General features: G+C 32.9%; 2 protein-coding genes across 2 annotated transcripts; both read right to left on the reverse strand.

The window, feature by feature from the left end:
* Positions 1–8,505: 8,505 nt before the first annotated feature.
* On the reverse strand, positions 8,506–12,298 carry LOC107962492 (G-type lectin S-receptor-like serine/threonine-protein kinase At5g35370). Its single transcript, XM_016898901.2, has 2 exons — positions 12,163–12,298; positions 8,506–11,497 (listed from the first exon to the last, which is right to left on the reverse strand). The coding sequence occupies exon 2, from the start codon at positions 11,350–11,352 to the stop codon at positions 8,743–8,745; it is 2,610 nt and encodes an 869-aa protein (XP_016754390.2). The 5' UTR covers positions 11,353–11,497; positions 12,163–12,298; the 3' UTR covers positions 8,506–8,742.
* A 4,541-nt stretch (positions 12,299–16,839) lies between these two features.
* Positions 16,840–19,876, reverse strand: LOC107962495 (uncharacterized). The gene is made up of 3 exons (XM_016898906.2): positions 18,827–19,876; positions 18,604–18,738; positions 16,840–17,282 (listed from the first exon to the last, which is right to left on the reverse strand). Exons 2-3 carry the CDS (start codon positions 18,648–18,650, stop codon positions 17,039–17,041), a joined length of 291 nt encoding a protein of 96 aa, XP_016754395.1. The 5' UTR covers positions 18,651–18,738; positions 18,827–19,876; the 3' UTR covers positions 16,840–17,038.
* Positions 19,877–23,535: the final 3,659 nt, after the last annotated feature.

The following is a 23,535-nucleotide window of genomic DNA, read 5'->3' on the forward strand; positions in this document are numbered from 1 at the left end:
AATTAATAAATTTCATCAACATTGAGAAATAATGAATAGAAAAATAGCAGGTCCATAAATTACTGTCTTCAGAATAGTGAGAGTACTGAAATACTACTCTTACTGGTATAAAAGAACAAGAAGATGAATGGAAGTGTATCAATGCTCTAATCCAATTGATTAATAAAATACGCTCTCCCTTCTGCTCTCTCATTTTCTTTGTTCTTTATTCTCTATCTATTTATTTTATAACAAATAATAAAATAAAATCTGTATTTAAAATACAATTTGTTGAAATATGATTTGTTTGTTGAAGTGCATTCGTTGAACTATTAACAATACCTTGATTTGGCCACGGATCAAAATATTTTTAAAGAGTTGTAGTTTGGTGCAGCATGGTGACAGGCAAGTGACCAAAGATTGGGTAGGAGACAAACTTTATGTAAAATTGTTTTTGTTGTTTCAATAACATGCTGGTGTCGGCACGGTGGCAGGCAAATGACCAAAGATGTTTTATACCATGGGAATGGAGATGTATGAATAAAGGCTTTTATATTCTCCACCCCCATCAGTATGGAGAGAGGATTTCGGTGTAATCTTTTTTTCATAAGAGGATGGCACTGTTGAAAAATATGTTTCACTTCACTTTTATTTTTTAGTGTACACAACCAAGTGTACTTAGTGTATTGATCAATGAAAACACAAATAATTTTTTATCTATTGATCAAACTGGCAAGGGATTCATAAATCACTAAATAACGTTTGTAAAGGTCAGACACAAGACAAAGTCGTTGAAATGGTAGCCTCTGAGATTTATTAGAACAACAGACATTACAAAAAATCTTCTTTTATCAGAAAATGACAACGAAAATTTACTTAAAATGAAGTTCAAAGTTCTAGAATGAGGATGATCCAATCTTCAGTGCCTAGTAATAACAGGGACCTTTGTGATGATAAGATAGTGTTTGTTGGAGAGCAAGATTCGCTGAACTATTAACCGGTAAATAACTACTTTAACCTAACAGACGTTTACCTCTTCGAAGAGCACATTTCATGGTTAGTTGTTTACCTCTTTCATGAGCACCTACGGTGAGGAGATTAGTCGTTGTTACCAGCAGTGGATCTTCTAGTTTCAACAAAAAAAGAAGTAAAAATTGAGTCTCATAAACAAATGGACGCTCAATAAGCACAAATTTTCAGCTTTTCATTTTAAACAAAGCATTTGAGTTACCTTAAGAACTTCTGAGTTCAGCCTTCATGGCCCATCTTTCCATCTCTTCACATACTTCTCGTATTTTGCTTTCTCTTTCCCAGTCCCATGTACCTTTTAGTGTTGATTCCGTACCTTCTTCATTCACCTTGCTCTTTAGTCCAACTCCCTAAGAAAAAAAAAAGATAAGAACTGAGAATAATTAGTTGCTGCTTTGATGTAGTTGAGAATATTTGATTATTTGATATTATTAAATAGTATCTTTAGAGATTCCGGTGGGTATTTTTAGAGATTCTAATTAAGAGATATTATTTTCTTAGTTGTTAAATGCTACATGTATATATAGTTGTACATATTTTTAATAAGAGATATATACTTTTGAGAGAGGTTTTTCCCTCAATAGTCAATACATTAGAGTATTATCTCTAATTTCATCATGGTATCAGATTTTTTATCCAGTTTTTGAGATTTTCTTTCTTTTTTTTTTTCTAATTCAAACTTTTTTTCCCACGAACCTTAGAAACACAAATTTGGTACTTTCCACCCTAGCCTTATTTTTTCTTCTCAGCACCCTTACCAGTGGAGTTGAAATCCACTCGTCGGTGAAACCCCAGACTTCGGTGACTAGAAGACCTGCGCGTGGGCCCTACACGTCGTTGCAAGCTTTTCCTGCTTTGTTTTGAGTGCCACACATGGACTCTACCTGTTGCCGCCATGTGTTTTCTGATGCCGTCGCTGTGCTCTCTGCTCTCTTCCAATCATTCTCCTCTAAGTGGTGGTGTGTTTTTGGCTAAGTTTTTTGTGTGGGATATATTTGGTGTTTTTCTTTTTTTAGTATTTTTGTTTTAATTGTGCAAGCAGATTTTTTTTGGGAGGGGTTTAGTGGTTTTTTTTCCAGCATTATGTCTACAAATGAGAAGCTCATGATTCCAACCGATAATCCCTCATTGCAAATTAGCCTTGTGAAGCTTGATAGACATAATTACCTTGCTTGGTTTGGTCTTGCTTGTTGTTTATCAAGGCTCGTGGCTTACAAGGATACCTCACCGGTAACTCATCGAAACCTAAACTCACTGATTCAACCTTTAGTTGTGGGATTCAATGAACTCTCTTGTTATGACATGAATTATCAACTCTATGCAACCCCATATTTCCAAAACCTATTTGTTGCTTGATACTGCAAAAAAGATTTAGAATGCTGCTGCTCTCACCTACTCTCATATTGGGAATGATGCGTAAATTTTTTAGATTCATAATAAGGTGCATGGTAAAAACAAGGGGAGCTAATGATTTCTCAATATTTTGCTGAATTAAGTGGGTTATAGAAGGAACTTGATTATTATGAAGATTTTCAAGCGAATTATGCCAATGATGCCGAAAAGTTTCAAAAGATGGTGGAAAAGGAGCGTGTTTTTCATTTCTTGGCTGGGTTGAATACTGAGTATGATCAGATTCGGGTTCAAGTGCTTGGCAAGACTTCGTTCCCTTCCCTTCATATGGCATACTCCTATGTACAACAGGAGGAGAGTCATTGTGGTGTTATGCTCTATCGGGTGGTAAGTCTACCAAGGATCACTTAACGTATGACCACTGTGGTAAGCCTCGGCACGCTAAAGATTTGTGCTGGAAGTTGCATGGTCATCCCACTCGTGGTCGTGGTGGAAAACGAGGGGGTAATTTTCGGTCTGAGTCAAATTTGTTAGACTCTGTGATAACAGAGAATAAGTCCACTTTTGTTGGAAGTTTTACCTCAGACCAGATTCAACATCTTCGACACTTCTTGTCTCAATTGGACTCTACCTCGATTGGCAAGTCTAATCATGCAAACTCAGGTACTGTTTTAACTGCTCCATTTACTTCTGACTCTTGGATTATTGATTCCGGTGTGAATTGACATATGACAGGTCAAACAAAAGCTTATTTAACTATACTACTTGTCCATCTAAAGATAGTGTGTGACTAGCCAATGACTCCCTTACCTCCATCTCCAGAACAGGCTTTGTTGTTTGTACTCCCAATATCACTTTATCCTCTGTCCTTCATTTCCCTAAATTTCGGGTTAACCTTTTATTTGTTAGTACTATCATTAAATCCTTAAAATGTAAACTTGAATTCTTTCCCGATCATTGTGTCTTTTAGGACCTCTAGATAGGGAAAACGATTGGCAGTAATAGATTGTGTAATGGCTTATATCTTCTAGATCAATTGTCCAATATGTCTCGAGCATTATTTAGTGACAATAGAGATGTTAACTGGGAGATAATTCAGTGGAATAAGCGGTTAGGACATCCATCATTTACTATTCTTGCAAAGATGTTTCCTAATTTGTTTTCAAGAACTCAATTAGACTCTTTAGTTTGTGATGCCTATGAGTTTGCTAAGCATGTAAGAAGCAGTTATCCTTTGCGTAATAACAAAAGTACTATTCCTTTTGAGATTATTCATTCGGATGTTTCGGGGCCTACTCACCTTACTTCTTTATCTAATAATCATTGATTTGTTACTTTTATTAATTGTTGCACTCGGATGACATGAGTATTTTCATTAAAATGCAAAAGTGATGTTTTCTCATGTTTTCGTTCTTTACATAACTTGATTACTACTCAGTTTGATGTTAAAGTTAAAATTTTGCCAGCTGATAATGGAACCAAGTATAAATTTAATGATTATTTGAAATCATATGGTATTTTGCATCAAACTAGTTGTCCAGGTACAAATGCTCAAAATGGTGTTACTGAAAGAAAAAATTGGCATCTTTTGGAGGTTGCTGGATCACTTATGTTCACTATGAATCTCCCAAAGCCTTATTGAGGGGATGCGATTTTGGTTGCGGCTTATCTCATTAATCGGATGCCTCTTCGGGTCCTTAATTTTAAAAGCCCCATAGAAACCTTATAGGGCAAGACGAATTACCTAGTTTCACCAAAGGTCTTTGGTTGTGTTTACTTCGTTCATCTTCGAAATAGGAGCAAACTGGATCCTCGCGAGTTAAATGTGTTTTTATTGGATACTCTCCAACACAGAAGGGTTACAAATGTTATCATCCGCCATCTAGAAAGTATTATGTAAGTATGGATGTAACATTTCATGAAGATGAATCCTACTTTTCTTCATCACAACTATCTCTTCAAGGGGAGGTTGTTGAAAATGAAGAGATGATACCTTGTTTTGTTACTCTTTCGAGAAAGAATTTAGTTCCAACAGAAACTTTGGTTCAAGAGAAGACTAGTGGATGATTGTTGGATAGGCCTGATTTACAGGCATACACTAGAAAATGCAAGAAAGAAGATGTCATCATACAATCTACTTTATGCCTTAACTCCTCATTGTCAAGTGAGTCTTCTTTACCTCAAGTTGCTCCTGATTCGAAAGTATAAATAACCCAACTAAAATGTGTTAGAACTTGCACTTTACATCCTATCTCTAACTTTGTCTCTTATGATTTCTTATCCCTATCCTTTAGAGCTTTTGCTTTGTCTTTGTTCTCTATGTTTGTTCCATAGGATTAGAGAGAGGCTATCACCGATCCAAGATAAAAGAAGGCTATGATTGAAAAAATGAAGGCTTTAACAAAAAATGAGACGTAGGAACTAGTTAATACTCCTGAGGGGTAGAAATTAGTTGGCTGCAAATTGGTGTTCATTATCAAGTATAAGGTTGATGGTTCAATTGAAAAATTCAAAGTCAGATTAGTGGCGCAAGGATTCACTCATACACATGGAGTGGATTATTAAGAAACACTTGTTCTAATTGCTAAATTAAACAGGATTAGAATCTTTTTATCATGTGTAACAAATCTTGACTGTGACTTACAACAGTTTGATGTAAAGAATGTCTTCTTACATAGAAACCTGGAAGAAGTGTATATGAAAGTTCTTCCAGGATTTGAGGATAAAGATACTCAAGGGAAGGTATGTAAACAGAAAAAGGCCCTATATGGACTAAGGCAATCTCCCAGAGCCTAGTTTGACAGGTTTAGTAAAGCCATGGGGTTGTTTGGCTATCTACAAAATAATATTGATCATACCCTCTTTATAAAACATCACAATGGTGAGATTACTCTCATTATAGTTTATGTTGATGACATAATTATGATAGAAGATGTCAAGGAAGAAATGACCCGGCTTAAGAAACAATTGGCTTAGGAATTTAAAATCAAAGACTTGGGAAAGTTATAGTATTTCCTCGAAATAGAAGTGGCCAAATTGAAAGAATGAATTTTTATTTCCCAAATAAAGTATGTCTTAGATCTTCTGATAGAAACTGGCATGTTAGCTTGCAAACCAGCAGAATCAACTATTGAGAGTAATCACAAGTTACAAGCAGGGATCAATGAAATGGTAGATAAAGGGAGATATCAAAGGCTCATCAGACGTTTAATTTATCTCACCCATATTCGACCTGATATAGCCTATGATGTTAGTTTGGTAAGTCAGTTTATGAATGATCCTCGCGGAGCTTATATGCAGGCAGTATTACGAATTTTGTGCTATTTGAAGTCTACACCGGGCAAAGGTATTCTCTTCCCAAAAATTGGTCATCTCAAGATAGAAGTATTTACAGATGCAGATTGGGCTGGCTCTCTTGATGACAAAAGGTCTATGATGGGTTATTGTACTTTTGTGGGAGGAAACTTAGTCACTTGGAGGAGCAAGAAACAAAGTGTTGTGGTTCGATCAAGTGTAGAGGTTGAGTATTGGGTCGTGGCTCAAGGAGTTTGTGAGCTTTTATAGCTACAAAAAGTATTGGAAGAGCTAAAGTTGTTGAACGAAAATGGATCAACCTTGTACTGTGACAACAAGGCGGCTATCAGCATAGCTCAAAATCCAGTACAGCACGATAGAGCCAAACACATCAAAATAGATTGTCATTTTATTAAGGAAAAAGTAGCCAGTGGTGCCTTAAGTTTATCTTACCTAGCATCCGAAAAACAGTTGGCTGATGTTTTTACTAAATGACTCAACTTTAAGACATCATAATCTTCTTTACAAGTTAGGCATGCAAGACATCTATGCACCAACTTGAGGGGATGTATTGAGAATCTTTGATTATTTGATATTGAGAATCTTTGATTATTTAATATTATTAAATAGTATTTTTAGAGATTACATCTGATATTTTTAGAGATTCTAATTAAGAGATGTTATTTCCTTAGTTGTTAAATCCTACATGTTTATATAGTTATACATATTTCTAAGAAATATATACTTTGAGAGAGTTTTTTCCTCAATACATTAGAATATTCATCCCTAATTTCATCATATGTAAATTGTGGTTGCTTCATGTTTATAGTGATTGCGGATGTTATCACGATGAATATAGGCAATAGAGAGCTCTGGAACCACAAAATAGCAACCTGGTGACTTTTTGGGTCACTGCTGTCATCTTGAAACTTTCATATTAAGATCTTTTGATCAACTTCATTTATTTGTTGTGGATGGTCATTACAGAATGGCAAAACAAGAAGAGGTGACATACCAGCTCGGAGAAAGATGACGCATCTGAAAGTTCATCAGCATGTTCTGGCCTTCTAAGACGTACATAAAGAGGTTGTCTCACTGTTAAAAGTGCCATCTTAATATCAAGGAAGCCAAATTTCACCATCCTTTTCAGAACTCTGGCCTGGTAGGTCTTGCTACTACCATAAAGACAAATTAACTTCTAAGCAAAGGAGTTGAAAGATTTAGAAACAGAGAATGTATGTTCATTATAAACAGGATTAATTTAAAACCTGCTGCGATCCCTGAGTGGCGATCTATGCTCTGGGGCTGGTATAAGTCCAGCAAGCATTGCAGACTCGGCCAAGTTCAGTTGAGATGGATGCTTCCCAAAATAAAATTTTGATGCTGATTCAATGCCATTAATACCATGTCCCAAGTATATCTGTAATTTACAAAGGCCTTTTCAGATTTCAAATTTCAACATCTTAGAGTCACAAAATCCCAAAACAAATGGCTATAATACTACTGCTTTGCTTCTTTCATCCATTCTTTGGACATTCCTTGATAATGTATTTGAAGTATTACGATCCATTCAATAAAAAAGATGGGAAAGAATGAAGCACATGCATAAACATTAGGAAGGGCATCAATCATCAAAGTAAATGAGACATATGATCTGACCTTACAAACATAAGAGCTCAATATTCTTTGTTTCGACATTGTCCTTTCTAGTGCCAGTGCCAACACCATTTCCAGGGTCTTTCTCCAGAATGTGCGCTCATTTTTCAGGAAGGTGTTCTTCACAAGCTGCCATGTGAATTGCAGAGAATTATCAGACAAAACAAAAATTGATAAAACAGACAAATCAATTAGAAGATATATATAATAACGAAAACTGCAAGTATTGGTTGAATTCAATCCATTTCCAGAATTTGCAAAATAGAAAATGGTCAAGGTCCAAAATACCAGTTGATATGTAAGGATTGGTTTGAGGCAACAAGAAGGCAGGAGTAAAAGCACAAAAAAAATTATCATCTCAACAATCAAAATGTCACTCAAACCAAACAAATACAAAGATATGGATCCATTCGACATTAACGCTGTAATGCCATATTAGCTGATTGATATGCCCAAAGAATGCAAACATTCCAATAATGTTTATGAAGGTTGGGGGCAAGATAACATCTATCAAGTGTTATGAGGATAAGATAGGCTTACTGTTTGTCATCGGTGATTATCAACTTCAGATCATATCAAATATGATGAAAACAATTAAAATGTTTTGGAGGACTATAATCCTATCAGTTTAACTAATAGCTTAATTTTAACCTTGTCATTGAGCAGAAAGGAGGAAGTACCACCTGGCCAAGTTTGAACTGCCAACTTGAAGTAGGCTAAGAAGAAAATAAATAAAGAGTTACTTGAAAAAATGGTCAAAACAGCTGAACTGTGTAATAAACCAGAGCCACAAGTTGTCCCAACGGTACCAAAGAAAAATATACAGTTGCATGACAAAATTCAAACTACTAACTTTCAATCTCATATACATAGAAGGATAACAATATTAGGAGATAAACAGTTTCATTCACAATCCATGTGTTGCTTACAAAGTCAATAACAGCCAACAAATTACTACAAGGAAAAACAAACGATCTGGAAAGAGTTCAGAAATCAAGATACGCTAACGTAAAATGATGTAACTGAGTTCATGCAGAACAAACCAGCACCGGAACCACATACCGTGCCGGCCACCTACAGCAACATGTGGCAGTGTGTACCCCTGTAACTTTCAGTGGTCCTAACACTATAGGTTTGGCAGTAGTAGACAAAAAATTAACACAAAGTTGAAAAAGATTAAAAGAAAGAGGCAAAATGGACAATAAATTTCCATGCGATCTTAATATTTACTTGAGTAAATAATTTGTACAAGGTGAATAAAATACAGCCAACCATCCATCTACCCTATATTTGGATCTTTTAGAGGAGATATACACAATATTGCCATCTCTAGTTCAGAGAATAACAACTAAGTTTAGTTCCCAATAACAAACACCAAACAACCCGCATTCACTACAATTACTACACAAGGTGCATAAGTTGCAACCATTCACATTATCTAGGGCCTGAGATTTGCTGTGAAGAGATATAAGAAAGGCATGTATTTGAGCCAGTTGTACTACTATGAGAAGCATTTGCTTGTGGGAATTGCATGAAATCACTTTGCTTTCTTTCCACTTCTATCATGGAAGCCTCGGTAAATCTGCGGCCATAAAAGCGCAAAAAATTCAAGGACTCTACTCTTGGCTGACCTAGAGGAAGCCCACCTTCCAACATCCCAACAACAGTGGCCATACTTGGCCTCAGTGTTGGCTCCTCATGAACACAACACAAAGCAACACGCACTAGTTTCTCCACCTCTTTATTTGTCACTCGTCCCTCAAGTTTTGCATCCACAAGCTCCAAGTATCTACCTTGTTCATGCATCTCTAGAGCAAACAGTGGAAAATAAATCAATCCCATCACTGATGAGGACAAGGAGTTGCCTCCACCACTGTTGGTATCCTCAATGCTATGACTCTGAGATTTCAATGAACAGTTTTTCCTCCCACTCACCAATTCAAGCAGTACCATTCCAAAGCTATAAACGTCAGTTTTTTCAGAAATTGCAGAGTTAGTAAGCCATTCAGGTGCAAGATAGCCACGGGTGCCTCTCATTGTAGTGAACAGGCTGGATTGTTCAGGGGTTAGAAGCTTTGAGAGCCCAAAATCTGATATTTTTGCTTGAAAATGATCATGCAGGAGAATATTTTCTGGTTTGACATCGCAATGAATGATCTTATGTTCACAGCCTCTGTGCAAATATGCAAGCCCACGAGCAGTTCCAAGTGCTATATCAAATCTCTCCTGCCATTCTAATACAGGTCCACTGCCAAAGAGGGTTCTGTCCAATGAGCCCCGGTTCATATACTCATACACCAAAAAGCGTTGTCTCCCTTGTGCACAAAATCCTCTTAATTTGACCAAATTGACATGATGAATATTTCCAATTACTGCAATTTCTGTACAGAATTCTTTTTTCCCTTGGATTCCAGGATTTGAAATCTTCTTGACTGCCACAACAGTTTTATCAGGAAGTGTTCCTCTGTATACAGAACCAAACCCTCCAGATCCTATTTGGGTCTTAAAATTATCAGTAGCTGCCTCAAGTTCTTCATAATCAAACTTTTGTGGCAAACCTGGAATGTAGAAGGCATCCATATCTTCTGAAGAACCTGAGTTTACATGTCCTAATTTTATCTCTCCACCTTTGCTGTGTAGCCGCCTTTTCCACCAGAAGAAAACTAGAGCAGCTAACAGAAAAAACCCGATGGAAGGTAGGAGCACAATAGCTGCTATGGGAAACTCTTTCTTTTCATTGCTAAAACTATTGTCGCCACCAGAATCTGTTGAAATAGGTCCAACAAGTACTTTTACATATCCCAGAAAGTCATTTTCTACAGTACTGCTCAATATAATGGAGCCCAAGTCATTTTCAAGCACATAGCAAGAGCCAGAAGAATTTTCATAGAACATGCCCAAGCAAGCACAGTCTTCAGAGCATAAATCTTGACAAACTGGAAATCTTACACCATATCTGACAGGCTGAGAGAAAAGAAGAGAGAAGTAATCAATACCAGAGCCTAGCCTCAGATATGAAACAGTTGAAGAATTTGACTCGCTAACATTATTGGTTGAATCACAAGCAGTAGGTAGAGAATATGAACTACCACTCGGCAAACAACCACCAATATTTTGTGAAGCTGGATGGAAATCAGATGGACACGAACAAGTGGGAGCTTTTGAAGTGGAGTCACCTGTACATAATCCCAGTTTGCCACAGCTAGTTGGAATTTGACAGTCATCAATTGGCCCGACAAATTCCTGAACCCATTTACCACCAGAAAAACTATTTACAGTAAAATGACCTAAAACATCCAACTTGGCAAGTCGGAAGGTAGCTGGTGACAAGTTAAGCTGAATTACAACAACTGATCCATTATGACCAAAGAGAGAAAGGCCTGTTTTATTCATTTCCATGTATTCAACCACATAATTTGAATTCACATAGGCCTTGGTATCCATTGACAATATCCAATATGTCTGTCCATGCCATTGCAATAATGCATCAGAAGCACTAACCATGAATCTATAATCACCAGTTGACAAGTTACTTTCTGATACAGCATTTGACAGTTTTGCCCCAACTGGAAGCTGTTGTCCGATCACAATTGTATCAGTTGGATGGTAAAAACTCTCCCACAGAGAACCATTAAATTTGTCAAGTAGAACAAGATTACCCATTTCAGTTAGCAGTAATGCATAAATTGTCGTCCGCAACTGAGGTGTTGACCATTTGGGATTACCATCTGGATCTGCAATGCTAATCCCGTTGACTGTAAGATCCATTTTACCGGAGCTTGAGATAGGAGAACCACGATTAGCTGACCAGATGATGGTATTGGATTCAACATGTATGATGCACAAGTAAAAGTTGGTTTGAGCTTCGGGGTTGTAGATAGAAGCTTTGAATGTTCCATTACGAGAGAACAAGAAGGCACCATCTTTGTCAATAAAACTGAAGTGTGAAGCACTGAAATTTGGGTAGATAAACTCTGAGAAAGATTTCGCAGAGACAGAAGAATAGAACAGGAAACCGAAGATAAAGAATAGGAAGGATTCCATAGAGATGGAAAAAAGAATGAGGAGATTTCGTAATGATGGAAGCCTTGTTGGTGAGGATGGAATATGTCTGCAATGATTTTCTTCAAATTTTTTTCATTGCTGGAGCTCAGCATGCGTTGACAAATCTCTCTACAGTGACGAATTCCTGATTGTTATTTAATTGATGCTAACATCAGCAAGGGATGTAAAGCATGACAAATTTGGTTCTAGTCAAACCTAAGTGTTTAACTATTATAATCAGATAGGTGTTTCCATGCACTAGATACACCTTTCCCATCTATATTTTTTTCCTTTATAGAATTTTCCTTTTCACACTGTTATATTCTTACTCAGATAACTTAAATTACACCTTGCAATACACAAGTTGAGAAAGAAAGGAGTAGGAAAAAGACAAGGAAAATAACCAAACACCAACAATACTACCAATTTAATGGTTCCTTGCCAGTCTATCCTACTTGGCTTTATTCCAAAATCATCAATCTGGTATGTACTAGTGCACTTCATAAGTCGCTCAACAACTATATTCGATTCACCTAGGCACAATTTAATATTAAAACTCATACTTGGGTAAACTTGAAGCATGTAGCCCGAGTCAAATGCGTTTTCAGCCATTCACATGTACCAAAATACAAAATTCAAGAAATGAGGCAAAAAAAAAAAAAAGGAACTCAAATAAACAGCGCCCACTATTTTAAACATAAACAAATGAATATATATATATATAAACGCACTTAGTTGAGGAAAACAATCAAACATGTTGTGTACATAAATATATACATATATCTCGAATTAAAAAAATACAGCACTAACCTGCTGAGTTATGGTGCTACCTCCCCCACGAACCGAAAGCGACAAAACAGCTCGACCAATGCCAACTGGATCGATCCCAAAATGTGTAAAGAAGCGACGATCCTCGTAAGCAACGATGGCTTCCCATAGATGTTTTGGATAAGATTTGGTCCGAGCTTCAGCTTCACGAGAGAAAGCAACGAGGCTTTGCCAACGAAGAGCGAAATCGGGCAAAAGGACATTGGACAAAAGACGAAAACACAAAAGGGTCAATGAGAAAGCAAGGAGAGGGAGTAGTTCCTGAATGGGATGATGGGTCTGAATGGAGGGGGACTCTGGACGGACTGAGTTGACTGGTAGGCAAAGCAACGAATTGAAGTGAGTCGGAGACTTCAGAGAGTAGAAAGTCAAGGTTTTACCGAAGAGATTTTGTGGATTTTTGAAGCGAAATTTTGGGGTTTTGCAGTGGATCATCGATCTGTGAGGAGGAGCAACAACCAAACTCATTTTCTCCTTTTTCTCACCGATTTCGTTATTTGGGTAATAAAACTGTTAACATCGTTGAAGCAACGGTCTTAAAAACAAGTTTTTTTTTAAATGGTCATAAAAACAGTTAAACAGTAATTGGTTTTTTTTTATTGCCAATCGCCACAGCCAAGATTTTCATTCTTTTAATTTTTTTATAATAAAAATAAAATAGAAATTATTTTATTCATAATTTTCAATCAAAATTAATTTTTTCAAACCAAATGTTAGTTGCTTGTTATAATTTTTCCAATAGTATTATTTGATTTTTCTTTTCTTTTTTACTTCACTCTATTTCCATGTTTTATTTTTATCATTTTAGTTTTTATTTTTTTTATTATTTTAGCTTGCAACCTTTAAAATTTAGTCTATTGATTTTTTGATAGAAAGGTCGACTAAACTATAAAATTTTAATGGCATTATGTGTAGGGACGAAGCCAGAAAATTTTTTTAGGGGGGTCAGATGAAATTTTAATTTTTTTACAGTTTATATATTTATAATTTGTAAATGATTAAATCAAATTTTTATAAATTTTTATAATTTAGAGGGGCCAAAATGTAATTTCACCTTTACTAATTTAAAATTTTTTAAAAATTTTAAGGGCCTAAAATATAAATTTACATTTTAGGGAGGCCGCGGGGCCCATGCCACCCCCTGGCTTCGCCCCTGATTATATGGTAATTTATGTAGCATTTCACGTATACTTTACTATTAATATAGATAAATTTTTTAGAAGTTTTTATAAATTTTTAAATTTTTTTTATGAATTGTGCAGAGAGTATCATGCTAGTAGCCACGTCAATGTAGTTGAAATTTTAATAGTTTAATCAGCTTTTCCCTAGAAAAACAAATAATTTGACTAAATTTTAAAAGTTGAAGATCAAAATAACAAAAAAAAATTATAAATAAAAAAATAAACATTGGAGACTAAATTTATTATTATGCCAAATAAAATTCACTATATATTTATTTTCACGCTATTATTTTTTTAATTTCATTTTTATAATATTTGTGAAATGTTGATTTAGTTAATATATATAAAAATAATGAAATAATATTTGTCTATTTTAATGAATTGTCTATAAATAATTAAAATGAAAGAGCCACTTGGCCTAAACAAGCATTGACTACCTAATAATATAACATGTGATTCGGATAATAAGCCAAAAAATTTTGACTTTTTTAAGAATCTTCTAAAATTTTTAAAAATTATAAAAATATCTAATTTCAAAAATAATTATAGAAATGACTTGATTTCTATAACAGAGTTAGATATCGTTATTTTTCTTTAAGCGGCACTACCTTAAAAATCCCTCCAATCATGCTTTACCATTACCAAAAAAAAAATTAGTATCTCTTGACAAATTGATAACACTGAACTGAATGAAATATGCAGCGAAAAAAGGTTTAAGAATTTGATGAAATAATTATTTTTAGAAATCACCTGATGCATTTATGTGATGGAGAATAAAAGTCTGATACAAAGCCTTAAATTCGCCTTAGCTTGCCGACAGTTTGACATGCATTGGCTAGCTTGGGCGGTTCGATCAGAAAACCCTAAATGAAAACTCTCCAGTCCTTCCCTTTCCCTTCCCTACATCAGTTGGTCCGTATTTTTAAAAATATTTAAAAATATTTTCGCAATATGGCATTTTATAAATTTATTTAATAATTTAATAATTATCTCTATCAAATATTAATTAAATATTTATTTAAAACTTTAATGCGATTTTTGAAGGCCCAAGGACGACATAATCTAGCCTATGAACCGGAAAAGCCCAGCTGAAGTCTCCAATTGGGTTTTTTCTTTACATCACACTTTCAAAAACAGGTAAAAGTAATATAGACTTCTTTGCTTTTTTTATTAAAACACGAGTAAATTAGTCTTTGCATATTATAGATTAAATAATAAATTAATTATTTTGTTAAAAATTTTATCTATTTTTATTGTTAAAATTTGGTCCCTATATGTTGATATGAGTATCATATGGCGCACCATGTATAATTATCTGGTTATTTCATCAACTGCATTTGTTTTTAATTAATTGTCTCATTTTTTAGTAAAGGGGGCAAAATACAATTTGACTCCTAGTACAAGGGCCTCGTGATATTGTTGCAAAATTCATATTCAAAATTTGAAAAAGATAATGTTCGAAAGGATAGCATGAATCTCGAAAATATTAATCTTCATAAATCATAAAACAAACATAATTATACAAATAAAAAAATATTTATGTTTTTTTATTGGACTTGGCTGCTCAAATTTTATTTTTGGTAAATTATAAAATTATTAACTATTTCTTTTTTAGTCAATAAACTATAAAAACTTTTAATTTCGTCACTAATATTTTTTATTAGTTCTATTTTGATCATGTCGAAAATGATAGTGTAATTTTTTTGAATGAGTACAATAACACTTATACATCCTCTCAATTTGGGTGTTAATTCTAGCTAGTCGAACAAATTAAAACCTCCATAACTACAAAAAATTATTTAGCCCCAAAAGCTATTTGGATTTCTCATCTTCTTGGTTGTTTTCACCTAAATTTTCTCATCTCCTTACCATAATTCATAACCTTCTTCTTTTTACACCTAACCTTTTTTTTTTCTTTATGTTTTACTAAAATCCATTATTTTTCCTTGGTTTTTTATAATTAGGGTAAATTGCTTAGTTGGTCACTCAACTTTTAAGGTGTTTTTATTTTGGTCACCCAAAATGAAATCCTTACAATTTCGTCACTCAACTTTTAAGACGATTTCATTTTAGTCACCCAACTATTAAATCTCTAATGGTGGTTAACTGCACACACTACATTATGTTCACACTTTCATTTTGGTCACCCAACTTCTAAGTCGCTTTCATTTTGGTCACCCACAAAAAATCATTCTTCTAAAATATTGATTGGGGTAAAAAAATTAGGGATTAAAATTAAAAAATAATAGAAACTAAAATAAAACATTGAAAATTGTCAAATTGTATTTGTATACCACATTATAGAAAATTCTAATTTTTTTAATATTAAAAATTTAAATTTCAAAACATACAAATCAAGTAAATAAATTGTTAAAAAGAATTATCCCTTGATAATATTAATTGATTTGTTATTGTAATATTGAAGTTATTAAATTTAATTTCCTTCTAAATTTTAAAATTTTATTTTATATTTCCATATTATTCTTAATAAAATCAACTCGATAACTCATATTTAACAATTGCTTGCAAAATTTAAATTTATTTTGATTATATAATCTCCAATCTTCCATACTAAGATAAAATCAAAGAAAAATATTACAATTAATTAAATTAATGGCAAGTTCTTCATTTGGGTAAAGAAGTGATGAAAAAGTTATGGATTTTGTTTGACATGGAATATAAAATTAATTAATTAAATTAATTATAAGGATCTTTCTTTGCTTTTAGCTTAGTATGAAAGACTTGAGGTCATATAATCTAAAGAAATTTGGGTTTCATATAAAATTATTAAAGATGATTTATTTGAGTTGATTTTAAATTGGAAATATAAAATAAAATTTCAAGATTTAAAGGATACTAAATTAATTAATTTAATTAATTTCAATATTATGAAAACAAATCGATTCACATTATCAAGAGATAATTTTTTTTAATAACTTATTTAATTGATTTTGATGTTTTGAAATTTAAAATTTCAATATTGAAAAAAAAATTGAGCTTTCGGCAAGGGATAAACAAGTACAACTTGACAATTTTTAAAGGGTTCGGTGACTAAAATAAAAGTATCCTAAAAGTTGATTATTTTTTGCCGATATCATTTTTGATTGGTTAGATTTGCTGTATAACCAAAAGAATGCATTTAAAGACTAAATTAATAGAATTTACAAATGTAGAAGATTAAATTTGTTGAATTATTTAGAATTAAGACTAAAATGATAAAACTTATAAATATTGAAGACCAAAAGTGTAATTGTACCAATTTAAAAAATCACATCATCATTTTCTCTCTGTTAGTCAAGAAATTAAGTTTCTGCAGTTAGATCACAATCAAAATCACGTTCATAGTTGGGTGATTAATTTCATTTTTATGGTTGGAGTTTAATGCTCGAAATAATGGTGGAACTCTTTGAGCTCGCTTTCAAGCTCTTTATCATATCTATCTGAACCTCTGCCAAAAAACCCAAATCAACTTACCAAATTCAACACAAACTGCCACCTTCTTATTCAACTGTAATGGTTCATTGACAAAGAGCATAAACAAAAAGGAAGATCATAGAGAAAACCCACCAACCCAGAACAGCAATCGATTTTCGTCTTGTTTACAGCCAAGAAAAGTTTGAAGGGCAGCTTGAAAGCAACACTCAAAGATACTGAATGTAAATGACCTTCCTAAGATTTTAGGAATGCGAGTCTGATCCCGTCTCGGAAAATGATGAATCATCGGCTGTGGAATTCTGGGCTTCTAATAGCTTCATCTGGCGTTCTGCATGCTCCCTTTCGCAAGCACTGATTCCCATAATGATATCGAGCATTGTACCAGTTGTGCCAAAGAACACAAGGGGTGCTAAAGATTTCCGCTTTATCCCCACCGGAATTGCTAGCAAAGCCCCTGCTACTGAAAACACCCATGTCCCCAATGCACTGCAGATATTCCACAACAGTTACACTCGTCACAATACATCTAATGTAATGGCAAACATATAGCCAAAGGAAATAAATCTGAAGATCAAGCCACCTTGCTGAGAAGATTGAGATTCACTTCATGAAGGGAAATAGATGATGAAACTCGATGTACTGGATTGTAGTATGTTCATTGTTCATCCGGACACATATTACAGGTTAAATACTATATACAGAAAAATCCAAAATGGTTGGCGAGTGGATCGGTTTAAAAAGGGCTGCAACCGGAATTCAATATACATATCGCTATCTTTACACAGGTGCATGCAATCATACATCATCAGCAATGGTTCAATTCAATGAGTTGCAAATTACTCCAAAACACCATAAGCTGTCATAGTGAATTCAATAAATATATTGCTTTCTTTACGCAGGTGCTTAATTGGGCTCTTGTAAAAGTTGCAGAACCTAAAGATCTTGTTGTTCATGTTTCCCATAGTTCAGCTAAATGCATTTCATTACTTTCCAGAGAATTTCAAGGGTTGTAAAAGGTTTCTTAATAACAGTTTTTGTGCCCTAATTTGAAATCTCATTGTACATTATGCTTTAGAAGAAAAGTTGTAATTTAGAATCTTATTTAGAAGCATATGAAGGCCTACGTTCAGTAAAGAAGGTTGGTTCATTATACTTCAGGTTTGAGGGTTTGATCTGATCACTAGACTTAAGAGTCCAGCACATGATCGATTAGAATCGGATTTTTGATGCTCAGGTTTCAGGTTGATCATGAATGCCAGATTTGCAAAGGTAGATTGACACAAAAAGTATTGAATAGAGAAGCAAAGAACTATATTGCTGTAACTCTAGTGGTGGGCACAAGCAAGCATGGTGTTCTTGGGTAAGGAGCAGTTGAAAGACAATCATTTTTGGTTATTCAAAGGCATGAGCTCAAGTCAGACCATGCGCAAACTCTTTAGTTTGTCATGTTTTTGCCTGTTCAGGCACTCCTCATATTGTGAACCTGTCAAGGCTCTCCGTAGAATAGAAAGACAAAACCCCCGACCGGGAATCAGCAGTTAGCATATTGCACATCCTTGCTCTTGAATCTTGCTAAAACCAGGGTTAGAGCCATTGATAGAGAGGTTCACATAAATCCCAATTTCTTGGCCAGTGCAACTCTAAACTAGTCAAATTCTTTATTGAAGACAATTCAAACCAAACTATAAGTAAATAACAAGAATCATTTTATACTATAGAAGCACAAATTGATACCCTAAACCTAACAAGGTTGAATAGATTAACAAGAATGTAAAATTTAGAGGAACAATCAAAGGAGAGAACTAACTTGGAAACTGAGCATTCTTCAAGCTGCTTAACTTCTTGCCCACCCATTTCCTTCTTTCCTAACTATTTGATTTTGACACACGTAAAGCCCCCCAAAAAATGAACTTTATATCAGCTAAAACGAAAGCCCTAAAACCTGAGAAACCAGCAACTCCCGATTATGTAAAAGAAAATTACTTAAAAACAATATTAACCCATCAAAGTATGAATGATTTGAAGCCAACCTGAAATTTGAGAAAGGGCTGATAAGAGGACTACTTTGTTTTCTCTTGTTGCCAACAAACAAAGAGAAAGACGGGTTCTTTTTTTTTTTTTTTTCCAGGTATTTTTGAGGTGAAATTTTAACGGGCCTCTAATGGGCCAAAAGTTCATTTCTTTATCATCAATGTCCATTGCCCGATACAGTAGGTTATTCCAAGGATAAGCCTGCGTGCTCGTTTAAAGGTGTTCTTTTTTTTTGGGTTTCGATCTTTCTCTGGCCGTACCAAATAAGAAACTTTCTGACCTAGTGATGATATGAATGTTTGATTTTAGTCATCAATCATCACCAGCGCCGTCTGATTTGAATACACAAACATATATATATGAAAATCATGCATCACGAGGAAAATAAAAAAAATGAACGGGGAACAAAGAAAATTTATTCACGTTTGTTTAGATTTTTTTTGGATGTGGTACAAAGAAAAGGAAAGTAAATCATGATCAAGCCTGGAGCAAATGTACATTCAGTACAAGATAACATATGTAAAACATACATAACATAAAGTCTGATACAAACCGTATAGACGGAAAAAGTCAAGACCCAAAGGCCAACAAACCAAATCCTGTAGCATACTCCACATGAAACAAGCCGTCATTGTCTATTCAAAGAAAGCAAAGGCAGAAACCCTCACTGGTATACGTTTGTGTTTAACCATCAGGGTGGAGTAGCTGCCATGATGCGTAGAGCCTCATTATGCCCTAGCCTCCATTATAATGGACTCGTTCTGCTAGCCTATTCCACTAAACGTGGGCAACTCCAGAAAACCACCACCGAAGGTGGAGCCAAAAACGAGTACAACGACTTGAGAGACCCCCCATACAGAGGGAGCCACCAGAAATGCCCAAAGCCATCGTTATTACTACAGAAACGCTAGAAAAACTTGAGGAAAACGGAAAAAGAAAGGTGGGCTTACAGAAGAGAGGATGAGATGTGAGGTTTGTTTTAGGCAAGGTTAGCAACGGTCAACCAAACAGGGACCACGCCGGAAGCAACCAAGGAAGGCGAAAAGGTCACGTTGTTTAGATTGAGTGGGGAAGAATTTATATGGGAAAATTTTACTTACACACGTGTAAAATTACATTCATTTGTATTATTTTATACTATTATTATTTTTAATGATGTAATGGTCATATTTTATTCATATAAATTATTTAACATAAAATAAAAAATTTTAATTATTTAAAAATTTTAAAAAAAAATTTATTACCGAATTAATCGAATTAACTTGAATTTTTTAAAATTTTAAATTTAAATTAAATTAAATTTTTAAATTCAAATAATTTAAATAAATCAAATACAAACTATATAATTTAAAATTTTAAATTATATTCCCCACTCCCCAATCCCCAAGCCCAAATCCTTTTACAATGCTCATTTCCCTCAAATCCCAAACCCACCCTATTCCCACCCCCCAACCCCCCCCCCAAAAAAAAAAGCCCGTATGTCATTTTCCCAATTTCCCAAAGCTTGGCCAGCTCCACCATCCCAATTTCCCCAAAAGTCAAAGATTTTATTGTCCATTTTCTTCTCCAATTCAAACTTGAAACTCCCAATTCTCAAATACCAAATTTTTTTCTTAAAAAAAAAACCCTAAATTAATTTCCAAATCAATTCTTTTCTTCTTCTTAAAAAAACCCTTAAATTAAATCATTCATTCTTCTTCTTCTTCTTGGTTAGTTCATTCAAACCCCTCAAATTAAAATCCCTATAATGATGAATTCAGGAAGAAATTTTTAAAGAAAAATATATTTTTTAAATTGTATGAAAATAAACTACACCAATGTCATTTCTTAAATTTAACTCGAATAAATATATTCGATTCGATTCAAATTCCATCTCACTCGACTCAATTCATAAAAATTTTAAATCGAGTTAGGACGATGAAATAGGATTCAAAAACTCAATTAACTCGAAATTTTTTCATTCGATTCGATATTCGATTCGATTCGACCAAATGCTCACTCCTAATTTATTTTATATAAAAAAAAACTTTCATCTATAATAAATATATTTTTATACAATATAAGTTCAAACTCATACACGCACATATTTTACTAACACAGTAAATCTACAAATTAAACATTGGTTTCGGACATGAATGGACACAATTCAATCAATAAGTCTGCTTTGCTCAAAATATTAAACTAATTCAAAAATTTATATACGTAACAAGTACAGTTATGCCAACATATTTAAGGATTCAATTATAAAAATATTAATGAATTATAAAGTAATGTAAATGTATCCCTATATAAATTATATAACTTAAATGTTAAACAAGTGCCGCACCTACACAAATGAATGTAAACAAACCTAAAAAATTATAGGGTGGTCCAATATACTTTACCACGCACATAAAAAAATAAAATAAAAAAGTATGAAGTAATTAATTAATTGAAAATTTATCCTTTTAATGGCTTTTATAAATTATAATGCTTTGACAGCTTAGCTTATATCTCTTCTACAAACCAGCTCATTTGGCAAAAGAAAAAGGAGTATAAAATAATATCAATCAACATCTGATTTTTGTAGGGAATTCTCTACTCTCGTAAATTAATCTTGTTTATATGTAAAAGATTTTATGAAAAATATTTTTTATATTTTTCTGTATTTATTTTATAGAAAATAATTTGGTCAACGGAAAATGACTTAGTTAAGTTAAAATAAGCCCTTTTTCCTGTAAAATGATTTACCCTTTTGAAAAGCGTAAGTTTATTTTTATATAAAAATTAACTTAAATCAAACTTAATATTATTATATTAATAATAAATTTTATTTTTAATTTTAAAAATATTTAAAAATATTATATTTTTAATATTATTAAACATACATATTTAATTACTTATATCTAGTCATATAATAAATTATTAATATAATAAATATAATTATTTTGATATTTCAATTTTATTTTAATAATAAATTTTAAAAATAATAATTTTAAATAATATTATTCACATATTATTGAAAATATTCAATATTAATATTTCAAATTTAAAAATCAAGTCCAATTGTTGACATTGTTAATTTTTTTTGTCAATTTTGTTGATGTTACATTTTTAAATAAAAAATACTCACTTAGTAGTCATGTAATTAAAAAATGACGTTGTAATGAATCTGAATTTAACATAATATTTTTAATATATGAAAAAACAATATAAAATATAAAATTATAGATAAAAATAAATTCAATTAAACAATAAAAAATAATAAAATCTCAAATGTATATTTATTCAATTAAAAACGGAGCCTTATTATAGATTCTAATTATATTTGTCATTTTTGGCATAATGTTTAGACCTACCTATAGTCTTTCTTAACTCATAAATAGAAGGATAATACATTTCAATGCACTTGAACCCACGTCCTTTTATATTAATAATAATGCTCACACCAATCAAGCTAAAACTCGATCTAAAAGAATTTGTTTCTCACCGACCACAAAATCATTCATCATCAAACCCTCACTTTATTTACACCCAAATTTCTTTTTTTTGACTGAAAAAGTCAATAAAGAAGCTTGGATTAGGTGACTAAACCAGTTCACAGCTTCAATAATTACTACCTTATATATTCTCTATGTTTCATGCATAAATTGTTTCTTTTTTTTTACTGTGCTTTTTATAAGAAATGTGAAAATAGTTTTTTAGGGTAGGAAGGTATTTTGGTAATCAAAAATAGAAATAGAAATTAATTTAATCCTGAATTTATAAATTAATATATCATAAAATTGCGTTTTGGTCTTTTAAAGAATAAAAAAAATTTGTTTAATTCCTTTAAAAATAATATATAATAAAAATTATATTTTTATATTTCAAAAATTTATATTTTAATTTTAATTTTTATAAAAATTAAATTCAATGCTTATTTTTTCTTTTAAAAAACGAGCTTTAATAGGAAGAGAATGACAAATAAAGGAAGGAGAGGTAGTGGGTGCTAACCCTAAACCTCTCACATCAGCTAAATGGGAGTGCTAACCCTAAACCTCTCACATCAGCTAAATGGGAGTGCTAACCCTAAACCTCTCACATCAGCTAAATGGGACTTTCTTAGGATTCAAAACAACTCTTTGCGTGCCTTTTTCAGATGTGTTGTGTGTCATTTAAATCCCCAACCAAATTGCCAAAAACAAAATATGGGTATGCAAATAAAACAAATAAAAAGTCAATTTAAGGTGCCTCTTTGTGTTTGTGCCTAATAATTATGGTTTGGATTTAAGCTCTTTCGCTTTTGCTTTTTGAAAATGAGATATAGGGTTAGTTTAGTAATATTTTTAAGAAGCATTTTTTATATAAATGTATTTTTAAACAAGACGTTTTTAAGAAAAAAATTGTTTTTCAAATGTTAAAAATTGGTCAAATGCAGAAGCAAAAAATTTGAGCTCTTCTCAGAAACGTTTTTTTCCCAAAAATACTTCTTAGAAACATTATTAAACCAGCCATTAATTATTACTATTTTGTTTTTTAAAATAATTTTGTTATATCATGCCAATTAACATAGTACAATTACTAACTCTTAATGTTAAATATTTGTAGATCAACCAATAAGAAAGCAGCTTTGGGGCTTAAGTATAAGAATACATATATTAATTTTTTCGCAAAGGTTTCTCGTTTTTATTATCTTTAGTTTCATATCTCTAACTTTTTTTCATTATTAAGATTTAAATCGATTTAA

The sequence above is a fragment of the Gossypium hirsutum genome, chromosome A06, assembly GCF_007990345.1.
Source record: "Gossypium hirsutum isolate 1008001.06 chromosome A06, Gossypium_hirsutum_v2.1, whole genome shotgun sequence".
Lineage (NCBI taxonomy): Eukaryota > Viridiplantae > Streptophyta > Magnoliopsida > Malvales > Malvaceae > Gossypium > Gossypium hirsutum.

What these genes read in the sequence shown, in the direction of transcription:
- LOC107962492 (XM_016898901.2), bottom strand. Translation starts at nt 11,352, where the DNA reads ATGGAATCCTTCCTATTCTTTATCTTCGGTTTCCTGTTCTATTCTTCT.
- LOC107962495 (XM_016898906.2), bottom strand. Translation starts at nt 18,650, where the DNA reads ATGGGTGGGCAAGAAGTTAAGCAGCTTGAAGAATGCTCAGTTTCCAA. An exon ending in GAAGAATGCTCAGTTTCCAA is followed by an intron (nt 17,283 to 18,603) that starts GTTAGTTCTCTC and finishes GAATATCTGCAG; the next exon opens with TGCATTGGGGACATGGGTGT.